This window comes from Passer montanus, unplaced genomic scaffold, assembly GCF_014805655.1.
Source record: "Passer montanus isolate IOZ18808 unplaced genomic scaffold, ASM1480565v1 scaffold40, whole genome shotgun sequence".
NCBI classification, from domain to species: domain Eukaryota; kingdom Metazoa; phylum Chordata; class Aves; order Passeriformes; family Passeridae; genus Passer; species Passer montanus.
The window spans coordinates 6,675,772-6,691,920 of NW_024368819.1; the positions used below are offsets into that span (position 1 = coordinate 6,675,772).

Here is a 16,149-nt window from a genome sequence, read left to right on the forward strand (position 1 = left end):
GGAGCGGGGATTTGTTTCCTAGCCCGGCTCCCACACCGGTTGTTTTTGACCCCGAGTGTGGCAGGGCCCCGGTGCAGTGGCCCCGGTGCGGGTGCGGGTGCGGAGTGACAAAGGCACAGCGCCTCTGCCCCCGGAGGGACGCTGCCCTCGGGAAGGCTGTCCCTGGCCCCGGAGCCACTGCACCCACGGGCGCGTTCTGCTCTGAGGCAGTGCTTCAAAAACTACTGGAGTTTAATAAAACATCTTGTATTTTGTTGAGGTTTTCCCTTTCCACCCACTAAAGCACCAATTCGGTTTATATAGCTCAGCCTACCTGTACAACGTTCCTTTATCTGCCATAGGTTTATTTGATCTAAGTAACATGTTACACAAAGCTTTAGGCTACTGATGGTCTTAAAGCTAATTTTCAAATACAACGTTTTCTACGGAATATTTTTATTAAAAGGACCCCAATTAGCACAGGCTGCTCTAGCAGGGAAATTTTTAAAGAAATGCAGTGTGTGATGAAAAAATAAGGAACCCAAACCAAACCCACACAGGTACGTGTACCACTCAGGCTAATCAAAATTGTCCTGAGAGCAAAATGAGCAGCTTTTAAGCTTGCTGTAGTACTTCAAGCAAAACATTAAACACCAGTATGGATAATGACAAAATTACAGCAGATCTCAAGCTGCATGTTGTCTCAACAATTGATTTCATCAGCTTTTCAAGTATAATTTTTCTGATAAACAGCAGAGTATGTGTGAGGGGTAGGAAAGAAGATGTACATGTCTAGCTGCTCTCTAGAGATCATTCCAAATGCCTGTCTCACCAAGGTGTGATATCCATGTCACCACCCCAAAATGAGGTGTTGCATCTTAGAAAGGCATTTTTTTTTTGCTAGATGGACACACTAAGTGTCCAGTTTTGACAGACTTGAAGTAGTATGTTGATTATCACAAGAACTTTTTATAGCCTCAAAGCTATTGGTATATAGCATCAATATATTGGTGGTGTGCACAGGAACATGGATGTGTCTCAAATCATCAATATTAATTATTCAGTATTAAGTCAGTAAATATAAATGAGCTTCATAGATTCTGTAAACAAGTTTAATTCAAAATTTTTATAAAATACATCTTGTATTTACACACATACCTCATCTAAAAATATGAGTTTGTTGAATGCAAAGTTATTACAAATTATCAGAGTAATTTGAGAGCTGTTTGTATGTTTCTTGCACAATATATGCAACAAGTGACCCTAAAGATACTAAGATTAAAAGGTGCAAATCTGCAATTGGGTACAAAATATGTGCTATATTAAGCATTATCTACATTGCATGTTACACTTGTGCCAAGTCTGTGGAAGGGAACAGTTAAAATTCCAACTATAAATTTCACAGAACATTACTGGAAAGGGAGGTATTTGGGGATTCAACAGAACATTCTTGCATCTTTTCAATATTCACAGTTCAGATGCACAGAACACCTCATGAACAACTATGCAAAGAGGAACTAAGCTTCAAGCTGTCTGACAGCCTAGTAACCTAAATGTGTTCTTGCCCTTCACCTTTGTGGGGACAGAAGTTAAATGCATTCACAGGGGCTGGGTGCACTCTTATAATAATACTTGGGTATTCCTGTTAAAAAAAGAAATATAAGTCATGAAAAAGGAGGTAAAACCAGATTATCATGCAAGATTCCAGAGCTAATATGCTATGCTTTTTTTTTAAATAGACTGTAACTTCCTTTTTTTTTTTTTAGAATGTGGTATGAATGCTCTCAAACAACTTGTAGGTAAAAAATTAGCTACTGCTGGTATAAACCGATTTAGTACAAGTTTCCATTAATTCCACCACAACTTATTCAGAAATCAAAAATCAGGTGAAAAGTCAATCACTACCAACTTTTCTCTTTTTATACATTACAAACTCAAGTATTACACTACAATTTATGTCCAGCACTAACTTCAAGTGGTTCTGTTTAAAACCAACACAAGAATCAGCCAGGAAAGCAGACTGAGTAAGCTAAAGGTTTTGGAAGAGCTGGAATTTAAATAGGTATTTTATATCAGTAATGACTGGTAAAAATAAGTTATCAAGCTGGCTAGTTACACAGTCTAAAAAGATCAAAAACTACATTTCTGATATGGAAATAAGTCCATCAGGGATCCAAGACAGCCCTTGCTATCACCTTGTCACAGCTGATTTTTATTTGCAGCATTACGAAAAAAGAATGGGGGAGGGGGCAGGAAGAATGGGAAATGCTTTTTCTCTGTTGCCAGAAAAAAACCCCAAACCTTCAGAGCTGTTTGTTGATACTAAATCCTGAAGATTGCAAATGCCTACGTTAGTACCATAGAAAGTGAACTTCAGTGGACTTCCCTTGTGAAGAAATATTACCATAAGGACCATTATATAAGCAATCAACACAGCACACAGGAAATATTTAACATGTCATCACATTATTATATAATCATTGGAGAGTCAAAATTAGCAAGACTCTAACTGTTACTAAGGCTGTAACTCTGCCTTGTTTAGTGGAGAGAGAATCTGGCCTTCCAAATCTTTATTTCTCTTTACAAGGGATTAATAGTATTGGCAAAAAAAAAAAAAAAAAGTATACATGTTAAATACCATGCTATTAAAAGCAAAACAGAGCAAGATGTTGTAAAACATAGTTAGGGAAGCAATATTTTTATTTTGTCATCATAAAATAACATTGTTTAAAGATCACACAAATTTGATAGATCATCTTTTTTTTTTTTCTTCAACATTAGGCCAGCACTAGAGTTGAGAAATGTTCACCCATTTCTCTGTAAATTTATACTTTTAAGTAAAATAATTTGATTCTCTAAATATGCACTTTAATTAATTATGTCACACAGTAAGTATCTTGCTCCTTTGGTCAGATAGTAAATGAAAACTTCAAATACTTGTATCTTCAATTTTTAAAAACCCAATATACATCCTTAACCAAGGAGTATTTACGGTACACACAAGCCATAGATACAAAATACACAGTATATACATGTTTTGAAACAAATTGGAATTTATAAAAACTCAACAGCCAAATCACAGTAATTGAGGCACTAAATTAAAAGTAGTATCTTTTTGTCTTGATTATACAGACTATTCTGTGAACAATCAGGACTGTTTCATAAATATATATTATCTACAGAATCTGCTGTGCCAAAAAAAGCCAGCTGTGTTTAAGCTTAAAGGAAAAATTGCACTTTGATATTGTTAACAGTTAACTTCTCACTTTTAATTCTTGAATATAGTAATCTGGTCCCAGTGCTTTTGGCACAGGTATTGAGTTGCAGTTTTGCTACGCTTTGTTATAAAACACAAGGATCTTTTATTTTGTTCCTTAAAATCTGAAGAGTCTTAAACAAACCTAGAACTTTGATACAAATCTATATAGCTACAATTGCTTCATTAAATAATATACACAAATATGCTCTTCCATCTTAAAACATCTCAACAACTGCATACAAAACAGTCACTTGTGTTACCTCCAGCCTTCTTAATCTTACACATTATCAGTCTGCAAGGGACTGAAATATGGTTTCTGGCCACATCTTACACTAGATCACACCCCAGTATACAAGGACAGAAAATAAATGTATAATAAAAAGATTGGATAAATTAGAAGGGGTTTCTTGGTCTTGAATTCTTCGCCAACTAGTAATGATGCAGCACTGTATGCAGCCCAAAAGACTCCAAACAACTGAAAAAGAAGATGAACAGTCTTAGCTGACACCACAAGAAAGTCTCTCCAAATACCACAGTAAAAATCACTTCTCTCAGTACAACACAGAGCCAGCTACAGAAGTAGTGCTTGTCACAGCCCAAGAAATTTTGGCCATGTGGGGCTTGTAATGCATTTTCATACAATTGGTGCAAAGATAACCTTGCAGAGATTCACCCTGAAGTGAACATAAGGCTGTTAGTAGTAATCAAGTAACAGAAGTTTCATGAACGTATATTTATTCTGAAGTTATTTATTAGTTAACTGACAAGTTAATGATTTATGATCTGACTATAATTTATCAGTAATCACAGATTATCAAATCTCAAACACAGCAATTTTGTTACTTATCATACACTCTAGTTGTACTTCAATTATACTGTCTGTCAGCAAGCTAAAGGGACAGAAATAATGAAATCAACAGAGCAAACCTCCAGAAAGTGTAGAGCTTAGCTCATAACAGAATTTATCAGTTAACCTTCCCAGGCTCAGCACTAACTTTACAGGCTACTTTAAAGGGTGTTAAGATGTACTGGAAATGTTCAAGAGAGTTATGTCGTTCTGGGATCTTTTAGGGAATGTTTCTGGTTCCATAAAAGGTGTCCAGCAGCAGGTGGTATAAGGCAGGTTATTCTTTGTGCCTCACACTCCCCCTCTCTAAATCTGAGCAATCCTTACCTTCTCTGCAAAGGCTACAGAGAGCTTTGTACCACTACCCCTATGGGGAGGTCTCAGAACAATGACTAACATCATATTCATGCTGCAGTGACTAAAAATAATCTGGATGATGGGGGAAGGGAGAGAACAGCTTATTTTCAGATTCTTCATTCTGAGGTTTAATTATGCATTCTCTTCTCAAAATGAGAATCCCTTCTTTTTTTGTAATGTAACTATTAGAGCACAGTAAAATACTTAAATACAAGCTACTCTAGTAACAACAGGTGTTGTTATAGCAACAGCACTGTATATTCCCAAGCACTCAAATGGAGCATTTAAAACCACATTCACTTTCCACCATGCTAACCAAAAGGATCAGAGCACACTTTGTAGTTCTGAAAATTTGGACACATCATTATGTTTTCCTGAGCAGATTACTTGAAGTGTTAAGAAAGTGACTTAAAAATAACTAAATTCTCAATAGATGATATGAACTTACTTTTATTAGCGTAGAAACAACTTCAAATGATCCAACCACCAAAAGTACAGGTGCTATGACAATGAGGGGAAGTAGGGAATATCCTATTACACCCAGCACTTGGCCATAAGCAACCTGAAATTTTCAAGCACATAAAAATAAGCTTTGCAGTACTCAATCTCTGTCACCAAATACAATTTGCTCTTGTAACACTATGAATAATGATTATGTGTTATACCCATGAAATTTCAGCTAAAGGAGGATTGCTAGTAAAAAATTGGTTTTGTATGCTAAACCCTAAAATTAGAAATACATTAATTTTTTTTCCAAAAAGCTATAAATTATCACTTTCAAAGGAAGCATTTACATATGATGCCCAGGAGCACAGAACTGCAACAGACCTCTCAAGCACCAGCTGTAGTCCTGTCAAAAGCAGCAAAAACATAATTTTCTGCATTAACATACTCATATCCATTATACATAAATAAATAAATACATAAAGCACATCAATGTTTTTGGTGTCCACAGAAGAGTTAAAACTTAATCCCTGTAGGCACAGAATTCTGATTTCCAGTTTCAATTTATTGAGACTATCTAGAACAGAGTTGTTCCAAGCACTTCCATAACTACTTTTAGCTTCAGAAGGAAATATCTCATTTTCCCCTACTATGGTCTGAAATGTTCCTGATCACAGCTAGGCTTCTTGGCTTTAACAGCAAAAGTAGTGGCATCTTGTAAGTATTTTCTTGTGGATGATGATCCTTCATGACAAGATTTGCAAACTTTTTCTCCAGTTTATACATCTGATAATTTCCCATGTTGAGCCACAAACCAGATTGATTTAAGGGCCTCTGGATTGTGTTGAAATGCAGAAATACCATGCAACCACATTTGTAAAAAACTTTTTCTTTCAAAACAGCATTCATACAAGAAGACTCTAGCAATTATGATTAAAAGGAAAATTTTTAAAAATTAACTAAATAACATAGGACCTCTGCAACACTGGTGCATCACTAATGCAATATCCATAGTAAAAGTATAAAAATAAAGCATCAGTGAATATTTAGCTCTTCACAACACAGTTCAATGCATTTTATGCTGCAGATCCATTTTAAGAAGTTTTATCCTCCTGACTGTTCCACTGCAGCTGTCTGTGGGCTTTGCTCTAAGACATTTTTTGTTGTTTATACCTGAATTGCTTAGTAAGTCAATTTGTAAACAGCTCAAGCAGCTATTCCAACCCTGCTGGTGCAAGCAGTTGGAGGAAGGGATGCAGGCCACAACTCCAGCTGGCTTTGCAGTTGAGCAACACGCCCTGGCTTTCATACTTTGGTGGGTTTGAACTGCATCAGGCCAGGGATGAAAACAAACACTGGCAGGTGCTTTACACACAAGGACATCTAACTGCTGTTAGTCCCCATTAAAAAAAAAATAGTTTCTATTTAGTCCAGTGACCAAAAACTTGAAAGCATTTCTCCCCCAAGAACAGACTTCAGTTCTGGATCACAGGAAGCTGCTAGAATTCCTGGGATTCACAGCACTAATTTCCAGACTGTTAATCTGGAAGCAAGCACACCATCCATTGCACCAAGAGATTAATTAATGATCTCTGCATTTTAGACTTCATTTTGGAGACTGAAAACTGAAATGTTGACTTTACACTTAGCAATTGGATCCATTGTTATCTGGCTACAAGATCCAAACCCAAGCACTATGAAAAAGCACTATGAACTACTGCTGAAAAACACTGTCAAGAGACTTTACCTCCCTCTACATCCTTTGCACATACAGGTATACTTACTTCTCCTCCAAGAACTCTGGCCAGTAAAAAAATTGTCAAGGATCCAAATATCCAAATAGTTATGATCCAAGAAACAACCTTGAGAGATAAAGAACAATTAATTTATATGAGTAATTGTCATTGTGAAAAAGGAAAATGCATTTCCATAATTGCTTTCACTGGAGTCAAGGATTTTATTATGCAAAACTAAATTGTGAATTGTGGCAAGAATAGTGTTTAATATCACAGTGTAATGAGCAAATCAAGTTCAGAAGTTACATTTACAGAATCACATTAATGGTAAATTTCGTGTACATGGAATGCATGTGCAATGTATTCTGGAAGTACTGTAACAGGAATAGGAAGTTGAGTTAAAACTACCCTAAATGTCTTCATATCCCACCTATTACAAAATATGGGCTCAGACAGTTTTATAAGTCAGCCCAACCAATACAAAGACTTGGAATTCTCCTTTCACTTATAAAGATGCCATTTCATCCTTTACTCAGACTGAGAACGCTCAGAAGACATAGGACTTTAATTCTCAGTGGAACTTGATGATGATGATAACTTAATAAAGAGCCTCAGATTCCTGGGACCAAGTCTGTCATTATTTTTTCTTGCTTATTTCATAGTTTTGCTCTTAAACTACATAAGGAATCCTAAAATCATTCTCTGGCTTAAAAAAATCCTTCAAATCAAGTTAGCTGGTTTTGGTGTTGAGCTACTGGGAGGACCAGAAGTAAAGCTCTCCTTTCTGAAATGCCTTTTTAGAAGGAAACAACAGTCTTAAGTCCAGACTTTGTATTTCCAAACATACAATGACTGAACTTAAAAAATTAAGTCAGTATTCAGTTCAATACTTTACTTTTAGAAGTTCCATTTCAGGCCTTTCATTTCCAGAAGAACGAAATAGGAAAACCAGATAAAAATCACAGCAGCACTAAAAACAATATAAGTGGCTTCATTCTATTTATGAAAATAGCACATAACCTCTTTTTACCTCCTGTTTTCCTCCACTGACTAAAAGAAGAGGACCAGATTAAAGGATTAGAGCAGAAGTGCTCATCCCTCTCCAGTTTAGAGCCCATCTTTGGGTTTGTCTAGTCCAGCATCTAGTGTCAGTCATCCTGTTGCTGGCTGCTAGCTCTCCCTCCTCATACATATACAGCACTCCTACATCCATATGGTAAACCCACTGCTCCCAAGAAACATTAGAGCCAGCACTCTTGCACAGGAGGTACACAAACTGCAGGAGCTGGTTCATCTGTCACAGGGTCAAGGAATGGTCCTTGCTTTGCCAAGGAGACAGGTGAGTGGTCTACCCAGAAGACTTGAACAATAAAGTGGTTTAGTCTACTCACTTCAAGCCTCACAGAGACAAGATACTGAGAGTGAATTCTTAGTCAGCATTTGGAATGCCATATGGAAGCCAGAGGTCCCAAAGGGAATGATTTTATCCCACCATTCACAAGAATCCTTGCATAAGCACATTCTGCTGGTTGACATACGGCTTATTGCCACACTTGGTCACATTTAAAACAACTGTAACCACACATTTAGTCATAAAGATTTCCAATGCAGGAGCACCTAGGCTAACATACAAATTGTTACATAAATGATAACACTTCCTTATTTTAATTAGAACATAAAGAAAAAAGCTAACATTGTTTATGGAAGTCAATTACATATGCACAATGCCTCTGAGTAGCTATTCACCCTGGAGTTCAAAAGGAATTATGGAAAAAGTCTATTGACCAGAGGAAAGTTATTTGATTGTAACTGAGCAGGGAGGACAAAATAGCAAACATCACTAACGAAGATTAAATACACCAGATAACAGCAGCCATACAGTATGAATTAAATAAGCAGCTTTATTTGTCAGGAAATTAGAATTCATGCCATCCAAAGAAATGCTTTTCACTTACATTTTTTAGTAATAAAAAGCAAGTTAACAAAAGGTCATGATTAAAATGGAAAGATTCACTAATATGACTATAAACCCATTAGTATCAATCTGGTTCCTCTAGAAACCACATTGTTCCTTTGTTTTACTGTATAAAAACAAACCTGACATTTCATCATGATTAACTTACCCGTGGGCTATTTAATACATTCCTAACTGCTGTTTTTCTACATATTAACTTGAGAAACAACACTTGAAATGCCCCACATTAGTATGTGAAAAAAAGACTTTCTACCTACGTAAGAATGCAAATTGCTTAGCAATCACATTCCCAAATTTAGTTCAGATTTCTTTTTAGGCAGAGGATTTATACCTACCTTAAATTGTCCATATAATGAAATCATTGAGAAGAAGAGGACAACTGCCAGAGGACCCCAAAAGTCTGGATTGTCTCTCACTACCTGCCTATTGAACCCAAGAGATGGCATAGGCATCAACACACATCGAATTTTGTAGTAAATATCCTTCAGATCAATGTCGAGTTCTTCCCTGAAATTGTAAAGCAAGTAAGCATTACTATACACAACAGTAATAAAATAAAACTAAAAAAATAAGTACAGAGGCAAACAGTAGATTTATAGAGCAAGTCTCCTGTCAGGCACAAGGCTTTCTGAAGCCATGACTAGCGAAGGAACAGTTTATCCACAGTAAAGCAACACCATAACTTCATGCTGCATTCAGTAACTGGTGGGACACAGTTAGATTTATTTAAATACTCAAAAGCAAATTACATGACTGACAACAGAAAACATACACAGCATACCCAGAGCAGGCTGGATGGGGCTCTGAGTAACTTGGACTGCTGAAAGGTGCCCCTACCCAAGACAGAGGGGGTGGAACTGGGTGATCTTTAAGGTCACTTCCAACCCAAACCCTTCTACGATTCTGTGATACCCTGAGAGTCTGCATTAAGATAGGAGGGGTTGTTTTTTGGACACATGTGACATATTTCACATTAGTGCCATTGTAACTACAAGTCAAAGACATGCACACATAAAGAATGTCTGTGTATTCCTATGCCAAGCAGTTTGCCACAAGCACACTTCCTATAAAAATATTTATTTCAAATTCTGCAAGAAAGAATACCATTACATTCACTAATCTTACACCATTCCAAATACATTATGTAAAACTATTTTTTTTAAGAAAATGGAGTTTACCTTCCTTCAATAACAGTAGTTTTCAACAAACAAGTTTATGCCTACTGTTTAACACACTTCCTATAAAAATATTTTATTTCAAATTCTGCAAGAAAGAATACCATTACATTCACTAATCTTAAACCAGTCCAAATAAGTTATATAAAACTAATTTTTTTTTAAGAAAATGGAATTTAGCTTCCTTCAAGAACAGTAGTTGTCAACAAACAAGTTTATGCCTACTGTTTACTTTCTGGCTTGTGTCCACTATGGGTAAAATAAGTAGAAGTCACTGGCACTAGCAGCAACATGTATCAACACATCTTGCCCACGTCTCATTGCCTTCTCTGCTTCCTGTTACAAACTCTCTGCAAGCAGATACAAATTCTGTAGAAGACTCTTCTGCCCAGGACTCTCAGTTGGCACAGGCTGCCCTGACTGTACCAGCCTAACGGGGCAGGAATCACTTCCCAGGTAATGGGCAATTCCATTCTTTATGTGCAGAACCTCAGCCATGACTGAGGAACTCTGAAGAGCTGCAAGAGACTTCCAGCAGATGTACTGCTCTACATTTAAGAACTCAGTGAAGAAAAATGTAGAATTATATCCTAAGTCCATTTACGAAGGTTTTGTGCAAGGCTTTATTTTTTTTGGCTTTTTCTTCAGAAAAGCTAATGTGAGAAAAAAATGTAAAGATGTGATTCACCACAAATTCTGCTTAAAAAAAAAATTAAATACTGTAAATTCAGTCCCTCAAGGCAATTTTTGGATTACTATTACTAAAGCTACTTTATAAGTGGTATTACTAACTGGTGACTAAGTAACAAAAATTATTCTTTAACCATCCCTGAATCTAAGGAACAGACTAGAAGCATCTATTTGCCACCATTTATCTAAAAAGGATGTAGCAGACCTATACTTTACTCTGTAGACTGTGTAATACAAATCATGGAAATAATTATTTCTCATTGTCTGGGTCTTCTGACAGCTTCTCATGTGAATAAATTGTCTTTTGCATGAAGCTGACAGATACATCACCTGAAAGTGATGGTAGTTGTATCAGGAAACAAGTGTCTGGAGTACGGCTGCCCCATGAGAAAGTAAAAAAAATAGTCTCGCTTTATTGAACAAAACATTTGCACTGTAGCACTGCATTGGTGAACTTCCCTTAGCAGCCTGTTGCTCTTTCAATCCTTAATAGGATTCAGATTCTAAGAATTCATTATGACACGTTGGGAATAATCAAAACAATAAAATTACACTAAAGTCAGAATTTCTATGTTGCAACCTCACTACACAAGTTTGTTTCTTAACTAAAAGTTAGAGGTTCACAAAACACACATTCAGACAAGGACCTACTTCTGCACAGTTTAATTTAAACCAGTTGTCCAGTAGCACTGTCATTATTAAGCTCTCCACACACCTGTTGTCTCCCAACACTCTCACGTGAGTTCTACAAAGTACTCTCTGTCTCACTCCAATTTTTTTAAAGCATCATTATGTTTAATTCACAGGAAAACACTCAGATCGTGAGAATAAAGTTGCTTAGGTGCAGAACAAGGACCAGGCTGCCCGACTCACAATGTAATAACCTTAAGATACAAACTTTCTTCAGCCAGCCAGGTTTCTATGAACAGAACAATGGATGCCAGACTTCCAGTTTTAAGGACATTATTGTCCTTCAGCACTAGCACCCTTTTAATCTAGCTTTATAGTAAAAGGCAGCATCAAAGATTATAAAGTTTGTGCTACCTTGGCTCTAACATCCCTACTGTAACAACCATGATTCACAATGCTTTTGCTTCAGAATAACTGACAGAACTGACTGAGATTTACTTAACAGGAGTCTTCCCACGGGGTTGTCTCACTCTTTGATTCTTTCACAATATCCAGAAACACGAATGCAAAAGATACAAAGAACACAGCCTCTTTTTTTGAAATCATTACAAGATCAACAGTTAAATGCAGAGAAGCCATATAGGCTTAATACTTACAGAGACTGAAATCCATAATGAGAAACAATGCTTCCATTCTTGCACCAGAAAACACTCATTGGTCAAGTAATTTGTCAAACAGAATTCTAGTTACAGCACAAGGCTGTGGGACAATCAGAGACTACAAGTTGTTTCTTTTCCCTGCAGAGCTAATAAAGATAGATAACCAAAAATAATTACAACATACAAGAGTGGCTTGTTATCTTCTAGGTCATCATCTTCCACTTCCAGAAGCCAGCCATATCCTCTTTGTCTTAGGAATGTAGTTGCAGTAGATTCTTTGATGAATTCTCCTCCAAGATTCAGCTTAACATCTGGAGTTGTTATGGAACCACTAAGATCTAAAGGAAAAGGGAGAGAAATATAGACCATTTTATGTCTTGCCAAAAACCATTTGATTTTAAAAGTACTGGAAGATAAACAACAAACATATGAAGCTACATGTGTTGGTCATGACCATAAAACAGCCAAAACTACAAAATAAAATTACACTTTCAGAGATACATAATTTGAAAGTGTACTGGTGGTTTCATTGCAATAGTAACAATGTTGGGTTAGGTCTCAAATACCAGTTTTAGCTTTTAGATGGGACTCTTGTTTTATGAGACAGTGTTGTGGGACAACAGAACGGCTTCCATTTATGCTTTAACATTAAGTGTTTAAAGGCATGAAAGGAGGACACTACTAAGAGTCTAACCATGCTATAAATTGTGGATTATTTAAAACTTTTTTCTGATCATACTCTACCTCTTTTGGCACCCATATTTAATAGCAGCCTTGTTTCAGCTAAAACCACTCTCTGCTTTTATGTCAAAATTTTCATAAAAGGAAACCATTTGAAGATGTTGTAATTTGTAGCCTGCCTTCAATGCAGCTGAAATGTTAGAGAAAGAATGCTACCAAGATCCTTACGCTCTAGACAATAAGAAGTTATGCAGTTATACAACTTCTCTTTGATATACTATGATCTTTTTCCACCGCAGTACTAAGCAAAACAAAGAGTAATTTAGCTATGTTCTGCTTGTTTTTTGCAAAATTGCCAATACATTTTATTTTTTTTCTCATTTTATTCAGTTATATATAGATGGAAAATTAAAAATAGTATAGGAAAATAAATTAAGCAACTGATGAAAGGAAAAGATACAGAAGAAGGGAGTAATTATTCCTTCAGGAAATAGTGGATTTCCATTATCTGCTAAGAAGGAAAAATCCAAACAGAAACATGTAAATATTTTGTACAAGCTTAATATAAATATATTGAGAGGTAAATAAAATATCTTTTGCCTTATCATCGTGTGTTTTTCACACATAAAGGCACAAATTTCCCAAAACACCTAACTATAGCAAGTACTTCTGAAACACTCACAGAGGCACATCAGGCCATATTTGTAGATTACATTTGCAACATCCTCTTTGGAAATATTACAGTGTTATAGAAACAAAATTGGTACAGTAACAGAATCTCAATCTCTTCAGCCAACATGTCTTAGGTGTTCATCAATCATTCAGTATCACAATTAATTCAACAGAATTCTCCTTCCCAGGCCAGCTTGCTAGGCCACTCAGATTCAAGTTTCTCCACAAATGCTTTCCAGCTATTTCATAATCATGAGAGTTACAGCTCCATTCCTTTGGTTCTTGGAACACCATCTGCACCGGGCCCTGGTAAAGATCACTGTGACTTAAAGCAGGAATTTCTCTTTGCTCTTCCCAGTCCCCACATGCATACACCATTCTCACCAGACTCAAGCAAAGCCTTCCTCTGCTGTTTACAGAGGGAGGAAAAAAGAAAAATCTTGGCTTCTGAGTCTTCAGCTTGATGCCCAGGCATTTTCTCTTGATTGGGGAACCCTAATGGCATTAAGAAATACTTGTTTCTGCTACAAGATAACACTTTTTTGCAAGGAGTGCTACTATGTGCATAAATACAGCCACCAAAAGAAGCCAACACAGCAGTCCAACCAGCCATGTATTTCTCCTTTCTCGGGGTCCACTAGCAATCCATCCTGAGGCACAGAAATTCCTACACAAGTCCTATTTACCAAGACTCCTTTTAGCAGTCGATGAATACCTGCAACCACACTTCTGAATTATAAAATCTATTAACATGATCTAAAGTCTGCCTTGCAAGACAAAAGCTGCAGAAACCTGGGGAGAAGGGACTGGTCACCTCCTCTTCCGAAGGCTGTTTTGGGTAAGATTTTTAACTGCAGGGCAACTGGAAAATCCACCAAGAGCTGATGACATTGATGATTCCTAGTGAGAGTCTGGGTGCCTTCACTGCTACTGTCTCAGGCTGAACACCACAAAAGCAAAACCAAAGTCTCTCAGATGGCTAATTTCAACAAAGCAGTGTAGAAAATCAGCTTTCAAAACAGTCTTGCCTCTTAATTTTGAAAAAGCAGTACAAGAGGCAAAACCCCAAATAGAGGCTCTTTCTGTTCTGTCTGGTGACCTAATTGTGAACATCTCTCCAGCTTTCTTCCAAACAGCTCCCACAGAAATAAGATGGGGAAACAGTACAGCTAATTTTCATTTTTTCACATGGACTGAGATTTGGGAAACATGCAAAAATGTGTAGTATTTTAATTGTAAAATATCAAGATGTTTAATTTTGCTTATGTTTTTCTTTGCTAGGGTAGGTCTATCCAGCACTTTGAGGACAGGACTACACTTGAACACACAGGAGATCACACCTTGTTTGTGTTCATAAAAACCACAGAGCCAAGTGTGACCAGGCTACACTGGTCACACAACACAACCTACCAGAAAGGTGGCTTTACTAGATCGGGTTCAGCATTGCCCAACAAATACTCCCAGAGAAGAAGCAGAGAGCTCAGAGGTACATGGATTCTTTTTCAGCCCAGGGTGAAGAAAAACAAAACAAAACAAAGGAAAAGTAACGACCAAAAAAAAACCCCAGTAACAAAAAGCCCCACAGCTACAACAGTACTGTTGGCTTGTATTTCTTTTCAGAAGGACTGTGAAGTTCACTAAAGAACAGGTATTCTACAGTAATTTCTCCACTTCAGCAATTCCTTTCCAGGGCGGGACACATGAGTAAGGATTTATACGATTCCCTAGTCACAATTTTAAGAGTAACTACATACATGAAAGTAGAATCCTTGGTATTTAATGGGGAGAGACCAAAAACTCATTCTCCAACAAAGTAAGTTTGCACGATGTGACTCCTGTATGCTCAGTTTTGCAGTTTGAAGGCGTGCTGGTACACCACTGCTGTCTGTGCAGCAGTTTGGCAGCAGGCCACACGTCACCCCCTAAATTACGTACACGGCCTCTTTTTCTCCTTCATGACTGTGCCGCAATGAGACACCGCGCAGACATTTAGCACACTACAGCAAACATGAACATACGACACAACCTTCGGTAAGACAACACGGTGGAATTCCAGCAACAGGGCTGAGGAGCGGGCAGTGACAGCGGTCGCGGTTATGTCACGCAGCCGGGACAAGCTCGGCTCCGTGTTGGAGCAGCCGGGAAGCGGCGCGGCCGGGCCGCCTTTGCCACGCTGGTGCCGCCGCCGTGACGCGGCCGCGGCGCTCCGCGGCAGCGGCCCCGGGGCAGCGGCCACCTCGGCCACCCCGCTCCGCCCCCAGCCACGACACCAACCGCGGGGCCGGCGGGACGGAGCCCGGGGAAGGCCCCTCCTGTCTCTGCGTTCCCCGGGGCCCGGCCGAACCCCTGCCTCGGGACAGCGAGCGCGGCCCTGCCCGCGGCCCCGCGCTCACCTTCGGCGTCCGCCGAGGAGACGAAGGTGAAGTCCCCGCTGCTGGGCGCGTAGAGCGGCGGCTGCTGAGCGCCCGGGGGCTGCATCTCCCCGCCCTCCGCGGGGGCTGCGGGGCCGGCGAGAGGCGAGCGGCTGCCGGGGCCTGGGGCCTCCCGGGTCCCTCCTGCGGCGGCGGCGGCGGCACCGAGCCCAGGGCGCAGCCGCCTCACGGGGCGACAACAAGCGGCGCCGCCGCTGCCATTGGCTGCTCGCAAGGCGCGCCCGGAGTGGCCGCCGGGGCTCCAGCGCTGACTGGATCGCGGCGCTGTCCCGGGAGTGAGGTCACTTCCACTCCGCCGCCAAGCTCCGCCTGCTGGGCCGAGCCAACCTCCCTCCCTCCCACTTTCCTTTCCTTGCTTCCTTTCCTTCCTTCCTTCTTTCCTTCCTTCCCCTCTCTGTGAGGGATGTTTGTGACTGACCTGCAGAGACACCTGTGTAGCACTAAAGAAGTTGTAAAATAATACAGTTGAGATGTTGCCAACCCCTGTTATAACAAGAAGACAGACAATGGCTCTGGTTGTGGTCTGTGCGTTGAAGAGTCAGAAAGTGGGATCTCACTTTTCCTGTGTTCAATGACTTAACAGAAAAGCTCCCAGATAACTCTGCTTAGGGTA

General features: G+C 39.0%; 1 protein-coding gene across 1 annotated transcript; it reads right to left on the reverse strand.

Annotated features, from left to right (window-relative positions):
* Positions 1-1,077: 1,077 nt before the first annotated feature.
* Positions 1,078-15,802, reverse strand: YIPF4 (Yip1 domain family member 4). Its single transcript, XM_039718980.1, has 6 exons — positions 15,498-15,802; positions 11,936-12,089; positions 8,933-9,104; positions 6,671-6,748; positions 4,891-5,004; positions 1,078-3,713 (listed from the first exon to the last, which is right to left on the reverse strand). The coding sequence occupies exons 1-6, from the start codon at positions 15,580-15,582 to the stop codon at positions 3,576-3,578; spliced, it is 741 nt and encodes a 246-aa protein (XP_039574914.1). The 5' UTR covers positions 15,583-15,802; the 3' UTR covers positions 1,078-3,575.
* Positions 15,803-16,149: the final 347 nt, after the last annotated feature.

Bases quoted from the DNA above. Each gene is read 5' to 3' on its own strand.
- YIPF4 (XM_039718980.1), bottom strand. From the start codon at position 15,582: ATGCAGCCCCCGGGCGCTCAGCAGCCGCCGCTCTACGCGCCCAGCAGC. The intron at 5,005-6,670 runs GTAAGTATACCT...TGAAAATTTCAG, and splicing joins CCAGAGTTCTTGGAGGAGAA to GTTGCTTATGGCCAAGTGCT. The intron at 3,714-4,890 runs GTAAGTTCATAT...CTTCTTTTTCAG, and splicing joins TTGTTTCTACGCTAATAAAA to TTGTTTGGAGTCTTTTGGGC.